Raw genomic sequence first — 26,774 nt, 5'->3', positions numbered from 1 at the left:
CTGCGATACTGGGAGTAATCTCGTCCTCCCCAAACCTGGATGTTAGCAACAAGATCACAGAGGGGGTGTACACACCCTGCAACATTGGAAGTAATATGATCCTCTCCCCACCTGGATATTGGGAAAGATATCACAGCGCGGGTATACATTTCCTAGGCTGTTGGGAGTAACATCATTCTTTTCCTTTCTGGATATGAGGAAGAATATCACAGGGGTGCTGTACAATTACTTCGATATTGGGAGTAATATCAGCCTCTATTTTCCTGGATATTGGGCACAAAAACACAAAAGGGTGTACAACCCCTGCGATATTGGGAGTAATAGCATACTCTCCTTCCCTGGATGTTAGAAAACAATATCATCGGGGCTGAACACCCCCCGTGATAATGGGAGTCATATTTACTCTTTCACAGGCCATTTGGAACAATATCACAGGGGGTGTTTACAAACAGGGGTGGTGTACACCCCCTGTGATATTGGGAGTAACATCATTCTCTCCACCTCCGGATATTAAGAACAATATCCCGGCGGGAGGTGGTACACCCCCAGTGATATTGAGAATAATGTCATCCTCTCCTTCCCTGGATATTAGGAACAATATCACAGCGGGGTGTACACCTTCTGTGATATTGGAAGCAATATCATCCTCTTCCCCGCTGGATATTAGAAAAAATATCACTCATGGTATACACCCACTGTGATATTAGGAAGAATATTACAGGGTGTACACCCACTCTCACTTTAGGAGAAATAGTTCCCTAAAATGTCACAAATAATATCACAGGGTATATAGTAATATCTCCCTAGGATATGACAAATACTATGACAGGGTGTACACCCACTGTGATAACAGGAGTAATACGTCCCAAGAATATTACCAATAATATCACAAGGCTGTACACCCAGTATGACATAAGGAGTGATATCTCCTGTGGATACTACGAATACCATCACAGGATGTACACCCATGGTGTGCACCCACGGTGATACTAGGAGTAATATCTACCCACGAAATAACCAATAACAGCACAGGGTGTACATACATGATGTCCACCCACGGTGATGTTATGAGAACTATCTCCCTAGGATAATATGAATAATATCACAGAGTGTACACACATGGTATACACACACGGTGGCACTAGGAATAATAACTTTCTGAGATATTACGAATAGCAACACAGAAGAGAAACACATGGTGTACACCCACTGTAACATCAGGCATAATTTCTCCCTAGGATATTACAAGTAACATCTCAGGGTGTACAAACATGGTGTACACACACTGTGACATGACGGGTAATATCCCCCTAGAGAATATTACCAATAACATCACAGGGTGTTCACCAGTGGTGTACATGCACTGTAATATTAGGAATAATATCTCCCTAGGATATTATAAATAATACCACAAGGTGTACAGAAACTGTGATATTAGAGGAAATATCTCTCTAGGATATTCTGAATAATATCACAGGGTGTACACCCACTGTGATAGCGGGAGCAATAGCTCTCTAGGATGTTATGAATAATATCACTGTGATATTAGGAGAAATATCTCTCTGGGATATTACGAATTGTATCACAGAGTGTACACACATGGTGTACACCCACTTTGATATTAGGAGTAATATCTTCCTAGGACATTACAAATAGTATCACAGAGTGTACACCCACTGTAATTTTAGGAGTCGTATCTCCCTAGGTTATTACAAATAATATCACAGGGTGTGCACCCACTGCGATATTAGGAGTAATATCTTCCTAGGGTATTACGAATAATTTCACAGTGTGTACACACGTGGTGTACACTCACTGTGATATTAGGAGTAATATCTACCGAGTAGATAACAAAGAACATCACAGGGTGTACACCCACTTTGATATTAGCTGTAATATTTTTCTAAGTTGTTACAAATAATATCACAGGCTGTACAAACATGGTGTACACTCACTGTGATAGCAGGAATCGTATCTCCGTAACACATTTTGAACAATATCACAGGGTGTACACCCACTGTATTATTAGGAGTAATATCTCTCTAGGATATTACAATTAATATCACAGGTGTACACCCACTGTGATATTAGGAGCAATATCTTTCTAGGATATTGCAAATAATATCACAGGGTGTTCGCCCACTCTGATGTCAGGAGCAATATCTCCCTAGGATATCAAAACTAGTATCACAGGGTGTACAATCCCTGCCTTCCAGGTTCTAAGGGATTCTCCTGCTTCAGCCTCCCGAGTAGCTAGGGTTACCCGCCACCACGCCCAGCTAATTTTTTTTTGTTTGTTTGTTTTCACTAGAGACGGGGTTTCACCATGTTGGCCAGGCTGCTCTGGAATTCCTGACCTCAGGTGATCCATCAGCCTCGGCCTCCCAAAGTGCTGGGATTACAGGTGTGAGCCATGGCGCTCGGCCAAGAGTTATATATTCAATTCATTTGGAGACACAGCTCCCACATTTGACTGTGCATGTATTTTTATGAAGAAATGATGTCAGAAAACCTAAGGATGGCAATAAATACGAAAAGTAACTGGCATGCTAAAAGGTCTTCTGATTAAGAACTCTAAGGTTTGACTTCGTTTTTAGATAATGCGGTCCTAGCTCTTGTGTCGTCCTTTTAAATATTCTACATCAAAGGAATTTGTCGCACGGTGTCAGAACAAAATAAAGGGTATTTCACTGCTTCTTAATTTCTTTCAATTAGACTGAGATCTTTTTCTTAAAGAGAGAAGAACGTTTTTATTGCATGTTATTGTTTCTGAAAAGAGTAGGCCGTATTTTACTGAGATTACGCATTTGTTATATATTACATTTTGGTCTTCTAACATTCTTCACTGGATTTTCTCTAAAGTAGTATGTACAGAAGGAGTTGAATAGAAAACAGTAAATCATCATGTAGTAATTCTGAGATTTTTGGGTTTGTCACAACTGAGAAATATTGCTGACGGTGTATGGTCCTCAAGTGTGAAAATGTTCCTTGTGAATTGCTTGCATCCAAAATATACACACAGCATTAAGGGCTGGTTTTTATCTTTTATTTTTCCAATCCTCTTTTCTTCTCAAGGTGTCCAAGTCACACAGAGCCACGGAATCTCACAGGAGTCTGAGAACTCCTCCTCCTGGGACTCTCAGAGGATCCAGAACTGCAGCCCGTCCTCCCTGGGCTGTCCCTGTCCATGTATCTGCTCACGGTGCTGAGGAACCTGCTCATCATCCTGGCTGTCAGCTCTGACTCCCCCCTCCACACCCCCATGTACTTCTTCCTCTCCAACCCGTCGTGGGCTGACATCGCTTTCACCTCGGCCACGGTTCCCAAGATGATTGTGGACATGCAGTCGCATAACAGTCATCTCTTATGCAAGCTGCCTGACACAGATGTCTTTCTTTGTCCTTTTTGCATGTATAGAAGATCATGCTCCTGATTGTGATGGCCTATGACCAATTTATGGCCATCTGTCACTCCCTGCACTACCCAGTCATCATGAATCCTCGCCTCAGTGTCTTCTTCGTTTCGGTGTCCTTTTTCCTTAGCCTGTTGGATTCCCAGCTGCACAGTTGGACTGTGTTACAATTCACCTTCTTCAAGAATGTGGAAATCTCTAATTTTGTCTGTGACCCATCTCAACTTCTCAACCTTGCCTGTTCTGACAGTGTCATCAATAGCATATTCATATATTTAGATAATACTATGTTTCGTTTTCCTCCGATTTCAGGGATCCTTTTGTCTTACTCTAACATTGTCCCCTCCATTCTAAGAATTTCATCATCAGATGGGAAGTCTAAAGCCTTCTCCACCTGTCGCTCTCACCTGGCAGTTGTTTGCTTATTTTATGGAACAGGCATTGGCGTGTACCTGACTTCAGCTGTGGCACCACCCCCCAGGAGTGGTGTGGTGGCATCAGTGATGTACACTGTGGTCACCCCCATGCTGAACCCTTTCATCTACAGCCTGAGAAACAGGGACATTCAAAGCGCCCTGTGGAGGCTGCGCAGCAGAACAGTCGAATCTCATGATCTGTTCCATCCTTTTTCTTGTGTGGGTAAGAAAGGGCAAGCACATTAAATCTCTACATCTGCAAATCCTGCCCCTTAGTCACATTATTTTTGTGGCTTGATGGCTTTTATTTCTTTCCACATTTCCTACGTGAATATTGCTTTCATCGTTATGCCTTTAACTGGAATGGGTGAGGATTCTGGGATCCTTCATTTAGCATAAACCTCATGACTGAATCCTCTATACCTAGGCGGCCTCCTTTAGTTTCTGACCAGTAACCCTGTCATCCAGGTGGAATCATAACCATCTTTTTATATACAGGAAGTCCTCACTTCATTTTGGAATTCCCTGAACATTGACTTTATGGAAGCAATGTACAGCAGGTCCTCCAACACCGTTGTTGTGTTCAAAGTTGTTATGATGTTGATGAGGAATAAGTGGTTTCAGTATACATAATTTTGCTTAAAGGTGAAGTTTCCAAGAGACTTTCCAAGATGATAAGTGAGGACATACTGTACATCAAATTCATATCCTCTTCCAGAGTTCATGTGGAATTTCTCTGTAAACTGCTTCTAGAGCATCTATTTAGGCAGGTTATGTGTAGAGATCCATGTCACCGGTCCTCAAGCTTGTCTTTGAATCATATCACCTGGGGAGCTTACAAATGATGAGGCCTGGGTCTCATTACATGAAAGTCTGATTTACTTGCACCTGTGTAGGTATGTGGATTTTTTTTTTTTTTTTTTAAAGCACCAGAGGTGATTCCAATGATGAAGTTTTTAGAGGCATCAAGCTCCAATAAGTAAGAAAAGAAGTTAATTGTAATAATGATTTCTTCAAATATTATCTTCAAATGTGTTGTCCTTCAACACCATACAAATTTTTATTATGCTGTTTTTTCTTACCATTTAGCATTTTCTTTTTTCTTTTCTTTTCTTTTTTTTTTTTTTTTGAGTCAGAGTTTCACTCTTGTTGCCCAGGCTGGAGTGCAATGGCACGATCTCGGCTCACTGCAAACTCTGCCTCCCGTATTCAAGTAATTCTCCTGTCAGCCTTCTGAGTAGCTATTACAGGCATATGCTACCACGCCTGGTTAATTTTTTTTTTTTTTTTTTTTTTTTGTATTTTTAGTAGAGACAGTGTTTGCCCATATTGGTCAGGCTGGTCTTGATCTCCCGACCTCAGGTGGTCCGCCTGCTTCGGCCTCCCAAAGTGCTGGGATTACAGGCGTGAGCGACTGCACCCAGCCACCACTTAGCGTTTTCATTTTACATTTGTTGAAGTTATGAATTTATTTACCCATTGATTTCTGCTTTATGATACACTTGCATATACATAAAATGGGAAATAGAAAAGAATAAAATGGGCACAGTATCCCTAAACTTTCACATTCCGAGACATTTGAAAAATATTTGCTTTTACGAAATTTGTTTCAATTAAAAAACTGTGGTATACACACACAATGAAGTATTATTCAGCCTCAAAAGGAATAAAATCCTCTCCACTGCAGAGAAAATGGATGAGATTGCAGGTCTGTATATTAAGTGAAATAATCTAGGCACAGAATGACAAATATTACATGTCCTTACTTATGTGTAGGAAGAAAAAAGAAAATCTTGGCCAGGTGTGGTGGCTCAGGCCTGTAATCCCAGCACTTTGGGAGGCCGACTCGCACAGATCACTTCAGGCCAGGAGTTCGAGACCCGCCTGGCCAACATGGTGAAACCCCATCTCTACTAAAAACACAAAAAATTAGCCAGGCATGGTGACGCGTGCCTGTAGTCTCAGCTACTCGGTAGGCTCAGGCCCAAGAAGCGCTTGAACTCGGGAGGCGGAGGTTGCAGTCAGCCGGGATTGTGCCTATATGCTCCAACCTGGGAAACAGAAAGAGACTGCCATCAGAAGAACACCCCTCCAGGTCAATCCTTGCTCTCCCTCGGGGCTTCTCTTAAAGTGCACAGCCTTAACTGGGGCGGGGTCCTGAAGGGTGGGGAGAGGAAGGCCGGGTCCCTGGAATACACAATTGATCCCTGCAGGTATCCACTGTCAGGTCTCTGAGCTTGATGCTGTCATGTCCCTCGACACCGCTTCCGGGGCTTTTCGGTGGATGGCTTTTGGGGTGGAAGTGGCAGCCCCAGCTTACCAGCCATCATGCTCATGTCCGGGATCTCAGTCCTTTGGGGAAGGTGAGGTGGCTTTTCCTCAGCCAAGGCTGGGATCCTCAGTGGGTGCTGGTTCATCTGACTTTCCTCCCAATGGGGTTTGAAGGTGGAGAGGGGGACAGTGCCTGGGCCACAAGAGAGCACAAGACCTGGCTTCCTGTGGAAGGTGCCCACTCCACTCCCACTTTTCATGCCTCCAGAGCCCAACTTGTACCGCTTCACAGTTTTACCAGGGCCCAAATCTCCTCCTAGTTTGGGACTAGAACACCTCTCACTCTCCAAGCCATCCTCCAATCCTGCCTTTTCCACTGCTTCTCTTACCTGCTCTTACACACTATGACTACATCCTTGCCCCACCTGCCCCAATCAGGGGACTGCAGAACTGAGGGCAGATCTTGGGTAAGGCCTGCCTCTCGTGCCTTTCTTCTCCCAATGCTCCAGCTGGGGGTTCATGACTGCAAAAAAACCCATTGTGTCAACAACTCCAATGGCCTCACTTGATATAGTCCATCATGTAGACAGATGCAGGATGCTGGGGAGGGCCCATGAGAGACCCTGGGTGACAACTCCTGGCCCTGGTCTGGCCCCAGCCTGGGTCTGGAGAACTGAAAGCCACCTGGCTTGTTTTCCACAGGGGCCAGAAAAGGCTGGAGCAGCCGAAGTCTTTCGGAAACAGTATCTGCGGTATATTCAGGGCTGACTCAGGAAAGAAGGTAAGGGAAAGAAAGAGTGGAGGGCTGCCAGCCCCACTCTCCTACGCTGCCAGGCCTCAGCTTGATGCATCTTCCTGAGGCCTTCAGAAGTGATGAGCGGCTCCAGGGCATGGACCCTGCTGCTGCTGCTTGTCCCAACCTGAGGGAAACAAAGCCCAGGCCTAGGGCTTTGGTATGAGGCATGTGGGGAGTTGAAATTTTGTGGCCTTTGAATAGGATCCAGTATTAATCCAGTAATAATCCAGCCAGTGGATTATTGAAGAAAAAAAAATCAAACAAGAATAGAAATTACACTTCTAGTTGATTTATCCTTAAAACCTGGCTGTGGGATTATTGAGCTGATACAGGGACTCCAGGGCCATAAAGTAGGTGGCAGCCTGTAGATCTATGTTCACTTCCAGAGTTTTCCAAACTGGATGGAAGAGAAAATTTGTGGTGTGTGTAGCAGGTAACACGTATTAGGGACTCAATACCACTTGAGAGACCAGACTACATCTGTGCAAATAACCTTGTTTCTTTAGCCATTAAACAGGAAAAAACAAGTTTCTCTCCTTTGGGGCTTTCTGAGCCTCAATCTACTGATGGGCAGTACATTGTGTCTCTCCAGGGTAAGGGTGGGACAGGTGGATTTGGGAAGACTCAGTGTTCCCAAGGACCATAAGAATCCTGTGTTCTGGAGATACCCATTAATATCTCTTGAGGAAATACTGAGAAGCACTGCCGAACTGATCTATGGATCAGTTTAATCCATTTTATTAATAGCTCATTTTATTATTTGCAGTAACATATAAATCCTGCCCTAAGTTATTGGAAGACAATTTTATAAAACTGAGAACAAAACATTTCCCCTCCTAAAAACACTCAAGTCGTATTACCGATAGCATGGATCACTGGGGTCGCTCCCTCAGCCTTGCTCTGGGCCCCCTCTCTGGAAGAGATTCCTTCACAGAGTGACCAACTCCTCCCATTTTAAAAATGGAAAAGTCCTATGTCCCAAGAGCCCTCCTCAGTTCTGAGCAAACCAGACTATTGGGCTCACTCTCCTCTAGCAGGTACTGGAAGAGCCAGGACTGGCTGCAGTCAGCCCCAAGAACTCTCTGAGACCTACAGGTCATGATGCAAGGGGACTGGTATCACTGATTAAGCTACTGGCCAGCCTGTCCTCTTTCTTCTGTCCAGTCTCTTGCCTGCAGGTCACTGTCCAGCTCTCCTGGGCAGGTGAGGGGAAGGAAAGCTGCCTGGCCCTGCCCACCACCCACAAGCACCCAAGCATGACACTCTGAGTTCCAGCTCTGACCCCGTCTCCTGCACAAACCCCTCCTCCGCCCCACCCTTGCTTCACTCCAAGTACCCTTCCTGCTCCTTCTCACTATGCGTTCATTTCTCACCAGTCTTAAGACTACTGCCTCCAGGAAGCCTTCCTGACTGCTCCAGTCCATTCTAACCCCTTTTCTAGCCTCCCAATGCTCCCAGCTGGTTGACTCTCCCAGCCCCCCTTTCTCACTTTCTAGCTTCAGAGAGTGTCAGAGAGGGAGTCATGCCTGTAAACCCAGGATTTTGGGAGGCCAAGGCAGGAAGATTGCTTGAGGCAAGAGTTCAAGACCAGCTTGGGCAACATAGGGAAACTTTGTATCTATAAAAAATTAGCCAGATGTGGTGGTGTGCACCTGGAGTCCTAGCTACTGGGGAGGCTGAGGTGGGAGGATCACTTGAGTCCAGGAGTTCGAGTCTGCAGTGAGCCATGATCACATGACTGCACTCTAGCCTGGGCAACAGGGGAGGAGGCATCCTTAGAAGCATCCTGAGAGAATCAAGTTAGATGGGAGCAGGCTTTCACTCAGGTACACATGTAACTGTGATGGATGGAACTGCTAAGTTGGAAAGGGGTTGAGAACCCTCAGGATTCTGGGAGGAGGCACTCTGGCTGGAAGTACAGTCTTCTGGGAACCTGGTAGGGAGTGACAAAGCCAGTGGAGACAGTTGCCTGGAGAAAGTCTCACAGCCTCTGCTTTCTTCCTTCCCCCAACAATCCTTTCCTCCACCCACCAGGGACTGTCCCTTGTCTCAGCAGGAGCTCTCCCAGAAGCTCTCACTCAGCACCAGGCTTGCGCTGCTTCCCAGATGCCCAAAGGCAGATGGGGAAGGCGGGTTCCAGCCAGGCTCAGCTCCAGGAGCTGAAAAGAAAGCTCCAGAAGTGGCTCTGTCTTGCATTCTTCCTTAGGCTCAAGGATTCGCAGATAAGGAGCCATGACTTTATAACCTTTAGAGTATATAGAGATTTGCATGTGTGACTATGTCACTAAAAAAGGCACTACATCCATTCCATGGAATTCTAATCAGCAATGAAAAGGAATGACTGCTGAGACGGGCAACAAAACTTGGGTAAATCTCCAGAGAACTAAGATGGGTAAAAAAAAGATTACATACTCTATGATTCCATTTATAATTTTTAAATTCATTTTTATTTTAAAATTATACGGGAGATGGGGAGGTCGCTATGTTGCCTAGGCTGAACTTGAACTCCTGGCCTCAAGTGATCATCCTACCTCCCAAAGTGCTGGGATTGCAGGCATGAGCCACTGTGCCCGGCCCAATTCTATTTATATAACATTCCTGAAATGACTAAAGTTTGGATATGGGGAGCAAATTAGTTGCTGCCAGGGTTCAGGGCAGAAAGGGAGTGTGAGTATAAAAGGAGGAGAACTGGAGGAATACTGCTGGAGATGGATTCCAGCTCGGTATCTCAACTGCGGTGGTGGATACATGAACCTACATGCGTGATAAAACTAGAACTAAACACACACATATTTGTAAAAATGGGTACGACAGGCTGGGAGTGATGACTCACACCTGTAATCCCAGCACTTTGGGAGGCCGAGGCGGGCAGATCACCTGAGGTCAGGAGTTCGAGACCAGCCTGGCCAACATGGTGAAACCCCGTCTCTGCTAAAACTACAAAAATTAGCCAGGCGTGGTAGCACGTGCCTGTAATCCCTACTCAGGGGGGCTGAGGCAGGAGAATCTCTTGAACCCAGGAGGTGGAGGTTGCAATGAGCCGAGATAGCCCCACTGCACTCCAACCTGGGCGACAAGAGCGAAACTCCATCTCAACAAACAAAAACAAAAAATGGGTACGATAAAAAATGGAGAAATCTGAAAGATTGATGGACTGTATCTGTTAATATCTGAGTAGTGATATTGTAGTTGTGAAAGATGTTACCACTGGGGGAAACTGAGATCTCTTTGTAGTATTTCTTTCAATTGTATGTGAATCTAAAATTATCTCAAAAAATTATAATTTTTTTTTCAAAAAATAAATACAACCAAGTGCAGTGGCTCACCCCTGTAATCCTAGCACTTTGGGAGGCTGAGGCAGGAGGATCCCTTGAGGCTAGAAGTTCAAGATCAATCTGGGTAACAATGCGAGACCTCATCTCTACAAAAAAATTTTAAAAATTAGCCTGCCGTGCTGGTGCGTGCTTCTAGTCCTAACTCTTTTGGAGCTGAGGCAAGAGTATCACTTGAGCCCAGGAGCTGGAGGCTACAGTGAGCTATGATTACACCACTGCACTCCAGCCTGGGAGACAGAATAAGACCCTATCTCTTAAAAAAATACAATTTTATAAAAGGGGGAACTATGGGTTCCACACATTTGCTAATGGGCAAGGCAGAAGTCTGGAAGAGATCACCCTCCCTCTATCCCTTGCCCACCGTTTCCTTGCAGCAACTTTACAGAACCTCTTCCAGAGGAGGTCTGTTCTGGAAAAATCCACCCCACTGCTGTAGTTCTTTGCCTCTTTCTTCTGGGACACAAAATGTTGGTAGCTCAGTACCAGAGCTCCATCTAGAAGCCAGATAACTAAATCCTGATAAAGGAACCAGACAGGCTCGGAGCGGAGGTCTGTGAAACTTATTCCACTGGTTTCACATGGCACAGAATTCATATTGGTTCAACCTCACAGCCCTCTCTCCATGTACACTTATTTTTGGGTTTCCTGCTATACCGTAGCATAGGAGACGTCACAGTTGGTGCAGGGCCCAATGATGGAATGGGGGATTCTGATTATTCAAGCACCAATGTCCTAATCCATCATTACCAAAAGCATGTACTAGTGCACATAATTCACAGGGTGTTGTGGCAATCTGGTCCCTAACCTCTGAGCATTTCTGCTGCTATAAAATGGACATACACTTTATCTTACAGAGTGTTGTATAGTTAGGCACTATGAAAGACATATAAACATCCCTGACACCTGACAAGGAGACACATTCCCAAAATGGCAGTACAGACTGGGCAATTGGAGGGCTCATGGTGCCTTGGGAATCTTAGGAGATGTCAGGAGACCAAATGCCCCAGTGGGAAAACTGTGCATCTCAGCAGAGGCTGGTGGATGCCTCTCCTCAGTGCTGCTGCAGTGGTTTAACCCTGGCTGTCACATGTCACCCTGGTGAGCCAAGAGGAGGAGGACAAGTGTTGCACCTAAGTTGAAACCCGAAATGACTGAGTTCACCTGTAAGTGATTAACTAGATTAAGTTTTTCTGCTTTTAGGGAAGAGTGGAGGATTGAGTCAGAAATCAAGTTTAGTTGTAGAAAAAGTTATCTTTTTGTACCCCTGAGTTTGCAGTCTGTAAAACATTGGAGCCGCTACACACATACACACCTTCGTATACAGTGTGTGCTTATACATTGATATACACAGACCGTGGGCATTCTCACAGGCATATACCCAGTGGTGTGCTGGTAAGTGTTAACAGCCAGCTTTCTGGAAAACAACACTAACAACAACCTAAGTTGTAGCAGTTACTGACTTCTGTGGTGTAAATACTCCCACCATAGTGATTTCAAGCTACCAACATAATTACACCTCAAGGAAGATGGAGAGTTGTACATAAAACTGGGTCTTTGTGAGCTGTGTGAGCTGGCTCCAGCGTAAGTTAACAGGTGCACATTTATGCATCTGCCTAAAGGTGCCTAAATATGCAGGCTTGCTTAGGTTTCTTCAAGAACTGAAACGTTAACATGAAATCCGTAGACACATTAGTATAGAAAAATACATGAGGACATCATCTCAACTATATGCATCTGTAGACACCTTCAGTCACTTAGAAACATACACAAAGAGAAGTTCAAATATATAAAAAAATACACACCTACGCATAGATGCAGGCCAGGACACGCATATAAACTCACACATAGACACCCACATGCTCAGAAAAGAAGAGGGAGTAAACCAACCGGATTTGCTCAGGTTGCTGCCCTGGCCTGAGGCCCCACATCTCTCAGAACAACTTAAGATCAAGGCAGATAAGGTCCCTCTTTTCTTTCAGTTCCCTTACATGGCTGAAGAGACTTGAAGGACAGAACGTTTACACCAGCTGTCTACGGCTGCCTCTGTGTTCTGGAGACCCCATGCACCCCTCGTCCCTTCTGGGTTGGGCCTGGCAGTCCCATAGGCCGTCTTTCCCTTGCTTTGCAGATGCCAGCCCCAGAGTCCCACCTCCACCGTTGGTAAGGAAGCCCCTCACCCCTGCCTCTTTCATTGTGGGAAAGTGAACTCCAGCCTCTCTCTCCTTCCTCATCTCAGATCAACAGCAGATGTTAGTATGACCCCCCTCCTGGCTCCCTCCCTGTGACTCCGGCTCTGCCCCCCACCTCCACCTCCACCTCCACCACTTGCTTGTTCATCTCTCACCTGGGCCAATGTCCAGCCTCTAAGTGTTTCCCTTCTCCAAACTTTCCCTTCCCATTTGTCACCCTATAAGTAACCTGCCAGATTATTTTAAAGCACAGTGCTGAGGTCACACATGTACTGGCAACTTCTAATGCAAGACCGACTGGGGCTAGATCTCTTTGAGGCTCCCTGACCACATGTCCAACTCCTCCTCCCTCAGTTCACAATTTCACTTCTCCTTATTTTCTCTTTCTCTTCCTGATCTGTTCTGTAAATTTAGTTTCTGCTGTGGAATTTGCTTGCTCCCTTCTTTAGTTCAAATCAGGCATTTGCTACCCCTCATGTCTGTGACACCGTGTTTATAGTTTACAAACCACTCTCAAAGCTATTTGTGGAGTACTGAGGTTAGCCCTGGACATGCTGTGGTGAGTAAAAACAGATGTGGCTGTGTTTCATGAATAAAGTCAACAAAATCTGTTGAGGACCCTGACCAAAAGTCATCTGTCCCAAAATCCTAAGTGGATTTGTGAGGAAAGATATTTTCCCATTGTCTCTCTTAACACTCTTCCCCCTGACTCCCAAACTATGGCCTCCCTGGGGTCATAGGAACAAAGTACAGAAGACAGAGAAGACTGTGGCTTGCAGATTCTTAAAGAACTTTATTAACCTTGTGAGCGTCATAGAAGCAGCTACTGGGATGTTGCAAGCCCAGTGCAAACTGGTATACCTTGCTATATTGCAACATCTTGAATTTCCTTCCCTTTATATTAACTACCCACACATAATAAGCCACATCTATTATTTGTGTGAGCCTAGGCTTTTTACTTTTATTTTAGAGCCTCTCGTTTCCTCATTTGTAATATGTGATTAGAAATCTGTCATTCTCGGCCTGCCGCGGTGGCTCACCGCTATAATCCCAGCATTTTGGGAGGCCAAGGCAGGCAGATCACTTGAGGTCAGGAGTTCAAGACCAGTCTGGCTAACATGGTAAAACCCTGTCTCTACTAAAAATACAAAAATTAGCTGGGCATGGTGGCACATGCCTGTAGTCCCAGTTACTTGGGAGGCTGAGGCAGGAGAATCACTTGAACCAAGGAGGCATAGGTTGCAGTGAGCCAAGATCCCGCCACTGCACTCCAGCCTGGGCCACAGAGTGAAACTCTGTCTCAAAAAAAAAAAAAAAACAAATCTGTCATTCTCATAAGGTTGTTAGGATGATCAAACAAGATAAAGGTACATAAAAGAGCTCTATAGAATTATAATGTACAAGGCCGGGCACAGTGGCTCATGCCTGTAATCCCAGCACTTTGGGAGGCCGAGGTACGCGGATCAAAAGGTCAGGAGATCCAGACCATCCTGGCTAACACGGTGAAACCCCGTATCTACTAAAAATACAAAAAATTAGCCAGGCGTGGCAGCGTGCACCTGTAGTCCCAGCTGCTGGGGAGGCTGAGGCAAGAGAATGGCGTGAACCCGGGAAGCGGAGCTTGCAGTGAGCTGAGATCACGCCACACTGCACTCCAGCCTGGGCGACAGAGCAAGACTCTGTCTCAAAACAAACAAACAAACAAACAAAAAGAATTATAATGTACAACATAAATGTATTTTATTTATTCAATTCTTTTTTTTTTTTTTTGAGACGGAGTTTCACTCTTGTCACCCAAGCTGGAGTGCAATGGCACAATCTCGGCTCACCACAACCTCCACCTCCTGGGTTCAAGTGATTCTCCTGCCTCAGCCTCCCAAGTAGCTGGGATTACAGGCGCCTGTCACCACGCCCAACTAATTTTTGTATTTTTAGTAGAGACAGGGTCTCGCCATGTTGGCCAGGCTGGTCTTGAACTCCTGATCTTGGGTGATCCACCCGCCTCGGCCTCCCAAAGCGCTGGGATTACAGGAATGAGCCACCGCGCCCGGCTACTTTCTTCTTTAAATCAATTATATGGCCATTATTTATTTCATAAATAGGCACTCAGTGACTTTGAAATATTATGGTCCAGATAGAGACAACAGGGTTGTACAACAGAAATATGTAGGTCAAAATTTTAAATATTCTAGTAGCGACACTAAAAAATATAATAGATTGGCAAAATTTAGTAATCTATAATCTTGATCTACTACATCCAGAATGTTATTTCAACATGTGATTCATATAATAGTGACTAATGAGGTATCTTACACTCTTTTTTTGTACTAAGCCTTTGAAATCCTGTGTGTATTCTACATTGACGGGACATCTCATTTTGGACTAACCACATTTCAAGTGCTCAGTATTCACATATGGATACTGTGCAGGACAGCACACACTAATTGGTAATGTAAATACAAGTTAGTTAAGATCTGTGAAGTACTTTACGGTTTCCAAAACTCTTTTGGCATTTAAATCTTGCGTCAGCCCCAGCAGGTAGATGTTTATCATTTCCATTTTGTAGAGGAGAGGCTGCAGCAATTACCTGTAAGTCACCCAAACTCATCCAGCTAGTAAATGGTGAACTCAATTCTTGTCTTAAACCTGGGCACTTTCCCTTTTGCTTGCTTGCCTAAACAAGCAATACAAAGACAAACTTAATATTATCATACACATACGTCCCATGGCTCATTGCAGTAGTACAGGACAGAAACAATTATTTCAAAATCCACCTACAATCTAGTCTCAAAAAATCCTGCCCAGTTTAATTGCACCACAATCTACTAACTCTGTAATTCTAAAAATGTGTGTGTTGGATCATCTTCCAGCTCTAAAGTGCTGTGAATTAAAAAAATGCCGTAGGCAGGCATAAAAAAATCCCACCCTCTATTATATTCTCCATCTGATATAGAATATATGATATATATTCTATAAATTAATACATGATACAGAGTCTATCATGTAGTGATTTACTTTTTACTTTTGTGAATTACAACGTGGTAGGGTAGGAAATGAGAAAGCTTAAAAAGCCTAATTTTCTCACTAAAGCATAACCAGACACAGCAGCCTATTAGGGGTTTCTCCAGAAGATGGCAGGCAGTCAAGGGGGACAGAGTTCGACCCGCGACAGGCCAACTGATTTCCCCAAAAAGATGCCAAGGGCAGCTAACCGCCCTCCTGGCCCGCGAAGCTGCTCCTTGAGGGCCCAGAACTTCCCGGAGGAGCCAAAGGAGGCCCTCAGGAGCTACAGCTCTCCCTGACTTGGCCTGTATTTGCACCCCTAGGGATCCCATTCCCTTTCCCAACGCAGCGCAAGGAAGGGGAGCGGAATGGGGGCTGAAAGGCAATACAAAACTTGTAAAGCCGTATCTCCTAGTTCTCCCAGTGGGCTATGTCCCTGCAAATATCCTCCACAAGAAGTAAACTGGGTGGGTAGGAAGAGGTGAAGGCTCCCTCCTCAGGGCTGCCGGGACCGCCTCGAGGGCTTGTCTGTTTAGGTCCCAATTCCTCCTGGATCCGTACATTCACACGAGCGCAGGGCAACAATCTGAGCGAGTGTTCGTGTGTGCCCGTGTCACTCGCCATCGCGTGACAGATGTTGAGTAGAACATTACAGTAATTTCTGTAACAGGTCCATGGGCGCAGGTCCCTGAGCCCACAGCTTCGCGGGGGTCTGGCCGAGCGTGCGTCACAACCTACGCGGCCAAGAGCAGTGCGCACGCGCAACCTAACGCGGGACTGCCAGCAACTTCCGGGCGTTTACAGGAAGGCAGGGCGGTGATGTGTCCTAAGGGTCCGACCGACCTAGATACCCCTCTTTGGTTCCTCCTCTTGGGATTAGTGTCCATCTCTGGAAGCAGGATCCAGGAGGACGGGAGGGGCCGCTGCGGACCGCAGTCGCTCCACCTGGAGGAGACACCAGAAGGAAGACAGCCTGAGGGACGCAGCGACCCCCGGCTCCTACCGGCGCCCCGCACCGCGCATGCGCACGCGCACAGGGAGTCAGCTGGCTGCGCGGGAGGTTACGGGAAGTGGGGCGGTGCCCAGACAGCTGGAGGGAGGGAGGTGTCAGGCGGGGAGAGACGCAAACGGCGGGACCAGCCGCGACGGTAGCAGCAGCATGGCCGCGATCTATGGGGGTGTAGAGGGGTGAGTGCGGCCCGGCGGAGGGAGCCTGGGCCCGAGGGCGGGGCGGAAGGCCGTGGCCAGCCTGGCAAGCTGGTGGCCTTGATCCTCGGCGTCCGGGCACTTTGGGCGGCGGGACCTTGCGGTGAAGAGGTGTGTGCACGCGCAGGGGCGCCCTGGAGCGCACAGCTGTATGCCTTACGGGGACTCTGCTTGTGCAACAGCCACACCCCGGGTTGGGGATCCTTTGTGTTTCTTGGCGGAACCACGCCCCTTTCTCCCACGAAACACCCACTCCGCTCTCTTCAGCTGGAGAAGCAGCTCATTTTTCCTATTCCTGACCTCGGACAGAGTTTTGCAGAACAGGTGTCAGGTGTGAAATTGCTGAGCGCGGGCAGGGTGGGGAGTGGGAGTGGGGAGAAGCGGGACAAAGATCTTGGCAGAGGTTATCCGGGAGGTGGAGCAGCTGCGAGCCAGAGCGAGCCAGAGTACTAGGTTGTCCTGATGTCTGGAAACCGCTCCATCCCTGTTGGCCTTCCATGCTGCTTTCACTAGATTGCATTTTTCTGCTCAGAAGCTTGTTTACTGAACTTTTTGTAATAGCTTTGCCTCTGGGTATGACCATGGACAAGATATTTACCCTCCCTGGGCTACAGTTACCATATGTGCAAAGTGAGGATAGGGATAAATAAGATCGCTATGTCCCTGCCAGTGGCAACATTCTGTGAATCTGAGTGTGTCAAATCAGGGAATAATGGGGGTCGCTGGCCTCTTAGCCAGGGCACTGTACTTTCGAATCTGTGATTGTTTTCACTTCTCTGGCAGCCACACCCCACTGCTGATTCACAGACCCCAAAGTCTTTTCACATGAATTGTTAGGAATGATCTTTCCCATCCTGTATTTGTAGCACTTAGAAAAAACAGTATAGGAGTCTGCATTCATCCTTGTTATAGTCATCTGTAAGATATGACCCGTTTCTTCCAGTTCGTCAAGACATGCTTTTGGATGTGGAATCTGCCACCTCATGTATTAACTACCCCCTTGAAATTTCATGTCCTCTTTGAGTTTGATGAGCGGTCTTCAGTGTCTTCTTCTGCCATTCTTAAAAGTAACGATCAATAAAGAAACATATATCCCATCACCACAGATCTCCCTGTGAACTACTGTGACCCCCAGTAATCAACATTTGAAGGTTTAGTTGCTTAAGTATGTATGAAGTCACCCTGCCATCTGGTCAGCATTTCTAGCAAAGGTGTCTTGAAGACCTTGGCAGCTGGATCTTGAAATGCAGTCTTTAGCTATTGTGAGGGAAGCAGAGAGATGTGCCATTTTTCTTAGGAGTGTTTGCTGAGCATTGCCTGTGCCAGCTCCTGTGCTCGTTCTGAGAGGGTAAGTAAGTGATCAGGAGCTTGACCCAGTGGAGCTTGAAGTCTAGTGAGAGGCGGACACAAAGCGTCTGAACACACTCTTCATACAGAGGAGACTTTAATAACTTTGGAGGCACTGTGAAGGTTTAACTAACGGAGACTTAACTAATTCGTTGGGGTGGGCCACACCTCAGAAAAGGTTTCGAGGACTAGGTGAAGCGTAAGTAGAGTCTTGCAGGATAAGGAGGACATCCCCAAGGGAAGAGGAGTGAGAATTATGTTTCAGTTAAAGAGCACGCAAACACTGAACCACAGAGGCGGGTTTGGGAGTGGTGATTGAGTTTGTCGAAGCTGTCTCCTCCATCATACTGGGCTCTGCCAGTGTGGACAGCACAAGCTTAGCTCTCTCTGTGGGTTTTTCCGAGCAAGATCAAGTGCCCTCTTGTGTTCTGTAGGGGAGGCACACGATCCAAGGTCCTTTTAGTCTCAGAGGATGGGAAGATCCTGGCAGAAGCAGATGGACTGAGCACAAACCACTGGGTAAAAACCACACTGAGGGGATCAGAGGGCTTGGTTCTGATTTTATTCTCTGTAATTCCTGTTGAGGTGGTGGCTGGGACTCACAGAGCAGCCTGTGGGGGCAACATAGCTTCTGTAAGCCTTTGTAACTCCTTCTTGCCTTGATTGGGGCCAGCTGATCGGGACAGACAAGTGTGTGGAGAGGATCAATGAGATGGTGAACAGGGCCAAACGGAAAGCAGGGGTGGATCCTCTGGTACCGCTGCGAAGCTTGGTGAGTCTGGGGTGGAGCCTGGGAATTCAGCCATCAGTGACACTGAGACAGCTAGCAAGTTTGGACTAGATGAGTTTGATGACTGCAGAGGGAAAGACCTCCAAGACTTAGTCCCTGGTGTCAAAACTGTCATAATCTCACCCAGTCTCATGGCTTCAGTTGCCACCTACAAACTACAAATGTGTTGGAAGAGCACAGGGCTTTGGAGGGCTGCTGAGACCTTGGTTTGAATCCCAGCTTTGCTGCTCAGTATCTGCGTAACCCTGTGTAGGTTACTCACCTTCTCTAAGCCTCAGTTTCCTCATTTGGAAAATGTGAATAGTAGCTACCTCAGAGTTGTTGGGAAAGTAAAATGGCATGATACATTGCAAAGTGGTTAGTATAGAGCCTGACCCATAAGCACTCATTAAATGTTAGCTATTATTTACTCCTGGTTTGGATCTTTCTCCCAAGTTGCGGTAGCTCCGGCTACTCCCTGGACATGTATGTGAGATGTTCTGCAGACACAGGCAAACCCCATGTATGCCAAACCAAGCTTACCTCTCTCCATCTCCCCTCACCTTGCCCTGCTGCCTGATCTTTCTGTTAAGAGCGCTACTGCCCTTCCAAGCTCCAAAGCTGGCATTGTTGAATCCCCTCTTTCTTCTGTCCATCCCCAGTCCAGGTTGTTCTTATAACCACAGCCTTCTGAGGGGTCATTGTGTGGGGAGAAAGGAGGACTGGGGCTGGGTGAACAGGGTATGGCCAGATGGGGAGAACAGGAATCAGGCATCAGGAGGGGGCGGGGGTTGAGAAAAGAGCTGGGGCTGGGGCTCTGCACACTCGCTCACCTCCCGCGTGGCCTAGGGCCTATCTCTGAGCGGTGGGGACCAGGAGGACGCGGGGAGGATCCTGATCGAGGAGCTGAGGGACCGATTTCCCTACCTGAGTGAAAGCTACTTAATCACCACCGATGCCGCCGGCTCCATCGCCACAGCTACACCGGATGGTGAGGAAGTGGAGGGAGGGGTGAGAGTGAGAACTGGTTTTTTTGGGAAAGCCCCTTAGATATAGCTGACAAAACTTGTTCTGCAAATATCCAGAAGGCAGCCACTCTTATATTCCCCTCAACTCCTTCAGTAGTTTAAGTCTCTGCCAGAGCAAGGACCAGGCAGCAGGAGGGAGGGCAAGAAAGGTCTCTTGATGGGAATCCAGGAGTGGGGTCAAACATAACTCCCCTGCAGATGAGGGACCACCTGGGGGTGGTGTAGTGAGGAAGGCAGGCTGGGGAAGCTGTCAGTGCTGAGGAGGAAGTGGGGTGGCCCTGTGATAGTGTAAAGAGTGTTGGTGTCATGGGATTGGTGTTTGAATCCCAGTTCCTGTTTTGCCTGCTATACCATGTTGGCGAAGTTCCAAAACTCTGAGTTTCAGTTTTCTCATCTATAAAATAGAGGTAGTTGTATTCATAAGATGGTTTAGGGTATGAGTGAATATCACTGTGAGAACGGGTCTAGCACAATCCCAGTAAAGCAGGTAGAGTCACTGGAAGACCGGCTGGGCAAGGAGCCACATTCCCTCTAAGAGGTGCAGGCTTGCATTTCTCTTTGTCCCCCTAGACGAGGGCATTATGGGATTAGAGTTTTTCTGAGACCCAGGCCCTCACCCTCAGGCAGGAAACTAGCTGGGCTCAGTTTTCTCCTCTACAGGACTGGGTGGTGATTCCCTTGCCTGGGGCTGGTTTCTGTCCTGTCTTTCCACAGTGGCAAACTGTTGCTCTGTGCCAGGCCTTGGCCACACTGAGCCTCCTATTCCCTTTCCCCAGGTGGAGTTGTGCTCATATCTGGAACAGGCTCCAACTGCAGGCTCATCAACCCTGATGGCTCCGAGAGTGGCTGCGGTGGCTGGGGCCATATGATGGGTGATGAGGGTTCAGGTGAGCTCACTGACTGGCCCAGCTCCAGGTCCTGGATCTGCTCCTTCCTTCACTCCCTGTCTTTCTCTCCTTAGCCTTGGCTCACTGAGCCCTTGGGGCTTCCTGGGGACAACTCCTGAACCTGGCCATTCCATGTGCAGGATCATGACTGAGATCATAGAGGTGCAAATGCTGGACAAGCTGCTGACGCTGCTCTCCAGCAGTGACTTGCACCCAGGACTCAGATTCATCCCTTAGCACAGGGGCCTGCCTGTGTTGAGTTGCTGTCCTTAGGGAGGAGTTGAAACTGAGGGTAAGGCCATAGATGCCAGGAGATGCCATACCAGTCTGCTAGGGGAAAGGGTGTAGAAGCCCTTCCAACATCACCTCTCTCTAGGTAGTGTGTGTTTATTTTCATAGGGGCCCTTGAGGTCCAGTTCATGGCAGTGACTCCGGTGGTATTTTTGGCAACAGACTGACCTTGCCTTATCCTTGGGTAGGAGCTGGTGTGACACAGCCTCGCCTATTCTGTTTTCCCCCTCCAACTTTCCCTTATCTTGGTCAGTCAGATACAGTTTGATAGAGACCCTCCCACCCCCCTCTCCCACCCCCTGCCACCCCTGGCTGGGAATCAGGAAACCTAATTTGTATAAAACTCAAGCAGATCACTAACCTGTCTGGATCTGAGTTTCCCTCCTCGTGAGCTCAGGATGACTGCTCCCATCTTCTTAGCCCTCTCTGCTCCCTGCAGCCTACTGGATCGCACACCAAGCAGTGAAAATAGTGTTTGACTCCATTGACAACCTAGAGGCGGCTCCTCATGATATCGGCTACGTCAAACAGGCCATGTTCCACTATTTTCAGGTACTCCTCCTGCTCCCAGTAAACATGCACACCTGGGGTAGGGCAGTGAAACACTCCAAGTAAGAGTGGATGCACGGGAGGGCCTGGGCGGACCGGCAGGAAATAGGGTGAGTTGTGGGTCTGAGTTGCAGGGTGAAGTCATAGGTGAGGACAGGGTGCATTCTAGGAGGTGCATTCTAGGACAGGGCAGTGCATTCTAGGAGGGTGTCAATCATGAGGAAGGGGTGGTTTGGGGACAGGTGATTAGCCAGACTTCATTCTTGGGCAGCTAGAACCTGCTGGGAGGTGAAAGAGATGGCATTCTAGGCTAGAATGAAAAGTGCAGGATGAGATCACAGGGCAGAGACAGCAGGTAGAGTATGAATGTGTGCACTGGGCTGTGAGCTGCTTCTGGCCTGGATGGGTCAAGAGAGCCCTTAAAGAGGTGGACAGGGAGAGTTCTGGGGGAGATGCATCTTCCTCCTCTGGGCGTTGGGGATTGACTCCTCCTTGTCTGTGCTGTGTTCATTTGTGCTAAGTTAGGAAACATCTGCCTTTAGCGGAACCAGAGGTAAAAGGCGGGAGAGAAGGTGAAAGGGAGAGGACAAGGTTGATGAGTTTGATAGTTACCTGTGAGGCCCAGTTAGTCTTCCTGTCCAGACATTTAGGTGGGCTGGGGCTGGGACCAGGACCAAGGAAGGAAAATAGAGATGCTGGGAAGTAGGGCCTGGATTATCAGGGCTGAGGGATTGATGATTAAAGAGGGGCCCGGCTAGGCCAAGGTGAGGAATAGGAGGGGACCAGGAAGAGAAATCACTTGATGAGCAGTTGTCGTAGGAAGTGCAGTTAGCAACTGTTAAGCTATCCGGACTCAGCCACATGGTTCCAAACTCTACTGATAGGTCTACTGCTCCCTCTTCTATCCTTTAGTCATTCTTACAGGGTTGTTTCAAAGATCAGATGAGATAGTATATAACGTGCTTACTACATTGCTGTAGGTGCTCAAGTTTTACCACCCACCCCCTCAGACATTTACTTAAAATGTATTCTGGGGGCTGGGCACGGTGGCTCACACCTGTAATCCCAGCACTTTGAGAGGCCAAGGTGGGCGGATCACTTAAGGTCAGGTGTTCAAGACCAGCCTGGCCAACATGGTGAAACCCCGTCTGTACTAAAAATACAAAAATTAGCCAGGCGTGGTGGCGGGTGCCTGTAATCCCAGGTACTCAGGAGGCTGAGGCAGAGAGAATTGCTTGAACCTGGGAGGCGGAGGTTGCAGTGAGGTGAGATCACACCACTGTACTCCAGCTTGGGTGACAGAGCAAGACTCTGTCTCAAAAAAAATAAAAAAAATATTCTGGGGAACCATTGGTTCCTCAGGACCTTAGAGGTGTTAAAGATGTATAAGTTTGTTGGGATTGGAAGGACCTACCTTCTGTGGTCAAATAAGTTTTGGGAGAAACAAATTGATTTATTGATTGCAGGACTTCTCAGAGCCTTTAATTTGCTAATGTGCATTGTGACTCCCCAAGGGAGAGTTACAATATGCAATATTCCTTGGATTCCTTTGACCAAAGAAATCTTTTCAAGAGCACCCCAACCCAGCTACTCAGGAGGCTGACATGGGAGGATTGCTTAAGGCCAGCCTAGGCAACAGCAAGACCTTGTCCCTAAAAAGGAAAAAAAAAAATTACAAAAAAAGAGCAGCTCAAGAAACTATAGGAAACACTTTGGTTAACACAAATCTGTTCTCTGTGCTGCCTTCAAACTAATCTATAAGAAATAATGAAGTCCATGTTAGGGAACACAGATAACTTTTCTCAAATGAGAAGTCTCAAATCCTTGTACTTTGGAGTTAAAAAAAATTATTCTAGCTTTTCCAACAGTAGAGACATTAGGAAGGCCAACTTTGGTGGGCAGATTGGGGATTTTCCTTTGCTTCTGATGACTCTCTTGTGCCCTTTCTCCTCTCAGGTGCCAGATCGGCTAGGGATACTCACTCACCTGTATAGGGACTTTGATAAATGCAGGTTTGCTGGGTTTTGCCGGAAAATTGCAGAAGGTACTGGAGGTGGGGGGTGGGTTTTATCTGGCTTTGTTCTTCAAAGATCCCCAGTTGGGAGATTGAGTGGGGTTCAGACAGGACTGACAACAATTTTCCTCTCACCAAGTGACCTCAGTTCTCTGCCACCACTGGCCTTGGTGGTGGTGGGCCTTGGGGTGGAGGCAGAAGGGCACGTGAGTCGTGTTGACAGTTTTGTATTACCTGTGTTTTTTTCTTTAATAGCTATCATGGCTTGCTTAGGCTGTATGCCTATTTCTGAGGAATTTATGAAGCAGTTGTCCTTTGGACAAATCTATAACTTTCTTTTCCTAGCCAATTATACTCAAAGAACTAGGGGATTATAGAGAGGCATATTTTGTTGGGTGTCAGGAGATGCTGAACAGAGGGCTTGTATATCTGTACATTGCTCTTTCTCCACTGTGAGGTCCATCCTGCCTTAATTTGGGTTCCTGCAGCCTCAGGGCATTCTAGGGCTCTCTTAGATCCTGCTGGACTGAGTCCCCTCTAGAAAAGAACCAGGAACAGGCTAACCAACAGCAGACTGTTAGAAGTCGGTGGAGGGCACTGACAGGAGTACCAGCCAGCTGTTCAGCTAGGGTCCTGGGTCCCCAGAGCTGACAGCCTCATAGGAACAGACTTACAGTAACTCAGTGTGAGCTGGATGCATACTAGGTGCCAGTACATTCCTTTAGTGGGTGCTGCCCTCCCTTCCTGAGTTGGGGGCCTGAGTGAGCACCTCTGTACAGGGCACCCCTCTACAGAGGGAGGTAGCTGGTATGTTTGTCAGTGGAGACTTGCTTCTCCACCTGCCACGAGGCGGGCATCCATCCTGCAGTAGACTCCTAGCTCAGGGTGCTCCTGTGATGGCTGCCTTGCAACAGAGAGAGGATAGCCCAGGAATGGCAGCTCCCTCCTTTCTCACCAGTTTCCTTCTTCCGTCCTCCCTACCCCAGGTGCTCAGCAGGGAGACCCCCTTTCCCGCTATATCTTCAGGAAGGCTGGGGAGATGCTGGGCAGACACATCGTAGCAGTGTTGCCCGAGATTGACCCGGTGAGTTGAGGTGGGAGTGAAGGTGGGGAGCTGCTGGGTGAGGAGTGGTCCTTTCCCACTGTGGATGGGACTATCCCATCAAACCCTGTATAAATTGGATACTATTTTAAATGAACTTAGGGTCTAAGAAGCATTCTGCAGAATGTCTGTAACAAAAAAGTTCTTTGGTCAAATGCCGCCCTCTGTAATTGGCCTGTAATCTGTATTTATGTATAGTAAATTAGTTTAATGTACGTGTGTGTGTGTGCTGTCCCCTTTCTATTTTATTTTTTATTTTTTTGAGACACAGTCTCACTGTGTCAGCCAGGCTGGAGTGCAGTAGCGTGATCTCAGCTCACTGCAGCCTCCACCTCCCACTCTACCTCCCAGGTTCAAGTGATTCTCATATCTCAGCCTCCCCAGTAGCTGGGATTACAGGCGCGCATCACCATGGCCGGCTAATTTTTGTATTTTTGGTTTTGCCATGTTGGCCAGGTAGGTCTTGAACTCCTGACCTCAAGTGATCCACCCACCTTGGCCCAAAGTGCCGGGATTACAGGCATGAGCCACCGCGCCCAGCCTGTCCCCTTTCTTTCAGTTAATTTCAGTTCAGTCATGTTTCTGTTCATTTCCCTCACTTCTGTCTTTCCTTCCTCTCTATTGTTGCTTAACGCTTTTTCCTTCCTCTTCTCTCCTTGCCCTTTACAAATGTCTCCTATTTTCCTCCCTTTTTTTTCCCCCTTTCCTGAGTCTGTCTACTGTTTCTTGGCTTGAGGGCGAGTAACTGGGATAGAGTGGGTTGGTCATAGGAAACTCCCGCCTTCAGCACTGGAGAGGCTAGGTTGGCCCCCATATCCATTTTCTGCTCTCCACCCAGGTCTTGTTCCAGGGCGAGATTGGACTCCCCATCCTGTGCGTGGGCTCTGTGTGGAAGAGCTGGGAGCTGCTGAAGGAAGGTGAGCCTGGGGGGAGGCTGGAAGGGCAAGGGCAGGGGACGGGGCTGGAAAAGAGGTGGCCCAGGAAAGCTTTTTGCCCCAGAGAGAACCTGCTTCCTGGACCCTGAGGCCTAGACAGGCCACTGATGCTCCCGTCTAAGGCCCTCAACCTCACTCTGCCATTGAGCCCTTTAATGATGTCCCATCCACCTCCCTTGAACTCTTGAAAAGATGTTGTGTTCCAAATGATTTATTGAATAACAGCTACTTTTAAAAAGTTAAAGACAAATCAGACTTAAAATTGGAGCACTGACTGGCGTGTGATAACCAGGGGGACATCCCTAGTCAGCATAATTCTAGCTAGAAGAAAAGAGGCCTGGCTTCTTAGCCCTGGCAGCCTTATGCCAGGCAGTTGGACGGTTTCTACTGGACATTCTGAAGTAGCTCAAGGACTCCCATTGCTACCATGGAATTCCTGGCATTGGGTCCTTTGGAGCTGAGAGGAGAGCAGGCCCCCTATGCTGCTGGCTCCAATACTCGAGTACCCAGTGCACCCTGTGTGCTGGGCACTTGGCATGTAGGCCCCTCCAGCATCTCTACAGGAGTACCTCAGGGTCTGGGCGTCCTTGTCTGTCTTCCTTCCTGGCCCCAGTACAGGTTGCTGTTCTCCTCTTATCTCTGTCCTTGTGTTCTTCCCTCCAGGTTTTCTTTTGGCGCTGACCCAGGGCAGAGAGATCCAGGCTCAGAACTTCTTCTCCAGCTTCACCCTGATGAAGCTGAGGCACTCCTCCGCTCTGGGTGGGGCCAGCCTAGGGGCCAGGCACATCGGGCACCTCCTCCCCATGGACTATAGTGCCAATGCCATTGCCTTCTATTCCTACACCTTCTCCTAGGGGGCTGGTCCCGGCTCCACCCACTCCAAGCTCAGTGGACACTGGGTCTGGAAGGAAGGAGTCTTTTGCTTCCTTTCTCCTTTTTACAAAAACAAACATAGAAGAAAATAAATGCACTTTATCCACTCCCCAATTGGACTGCATTATCAAACACATGTGCTATGTACATCCTCAGTACACCTGCCTGCAGATATCCCAGAGGACTCATGAGTGGATTTAGTCCAAGGTTTAAAGCCCCGCCCCCAGGTGCTCAGCCTGTGATCTGCATCCACTCAGCATGCACTTGGGCAGATGATTTGTCTGTGTGCTACCCTTCCCCCCACATTACCATACATATGCACTGTGTGGCTGCCAGTTAATCTGTGACCTG

The 26,774-nt window shown here is 47.5% G+C and overlaps 1 protein-coding gene across 4 annotated transcripts; it reads left to right on the top strand.

Annotated features, from left to right (window-relative positions):
• Positions 1–15,424: 15,424 nt before the first annotated feature.
• Positions 15,425–26,537, top strand: NAGK (N-acetylglucosamine kinase). 4 transcript variants are annotated; one of them, XM_019021090.4, is made up of 10 exons: positions 15,425–16,610; positions 18,410–18,494; positions 18,649–18,747; positions 19,594–19,735; positions 20,549–20,659; positions 21,390–21,502; positions 23,456–23,543; positions 24,500–24,597; positions 25,454–25,532; positions 26,214–26,537. In XM_019021090.4, exons 1-10 carry the CDS (start codon positions 16,444–16,446, stop codon positions 26,402–26,404), a joined length of 1,173 nt encoding a protein of 390 aa, XP_018876635.3. In that variant the 5' UTR covers positions 15,425–16,443; the 3' UTR covers positions 26,405–26,537. The 4 variants fall into 4 exon arrangements, with proteins under 4 accessions (XP_018876635.3, XP_055234890.2, XP_018876637.1 ...); XM_019021091.4 differs by lacking the exon at positions 15,425–16,610 and adding an exon at positions 16,617–16,959; XM_019021092.4 differs by lacking the exon at positions 18,410–18,494 and having other exon boundaries at positions 16,494–16,610.
• The last annotated feature ends 237 nt before the right edge of the window (positions 26,538–26,774 follow it).

The sequence above is a fragment of the Gorilla gorilla genome, chromosome 12 (genome assembly GCF_029281585.2).
Source record: "Gorilla gorilla gorilla isolate KB3781 chromosome 12, NHGRI_mGorGor1-v2.1_pri, whole genome shotgun sequence".
NCBI classification, from domain to species: domain Eukaryota; kingdom Metazoa; phylum Chordata; class Mammalia; order Primates; family Hominidae; genus Gorilla; species Gorilla gorilla.
This window is presented reverse-complemented; position numbering and strand designations above follow the sequence as displayed.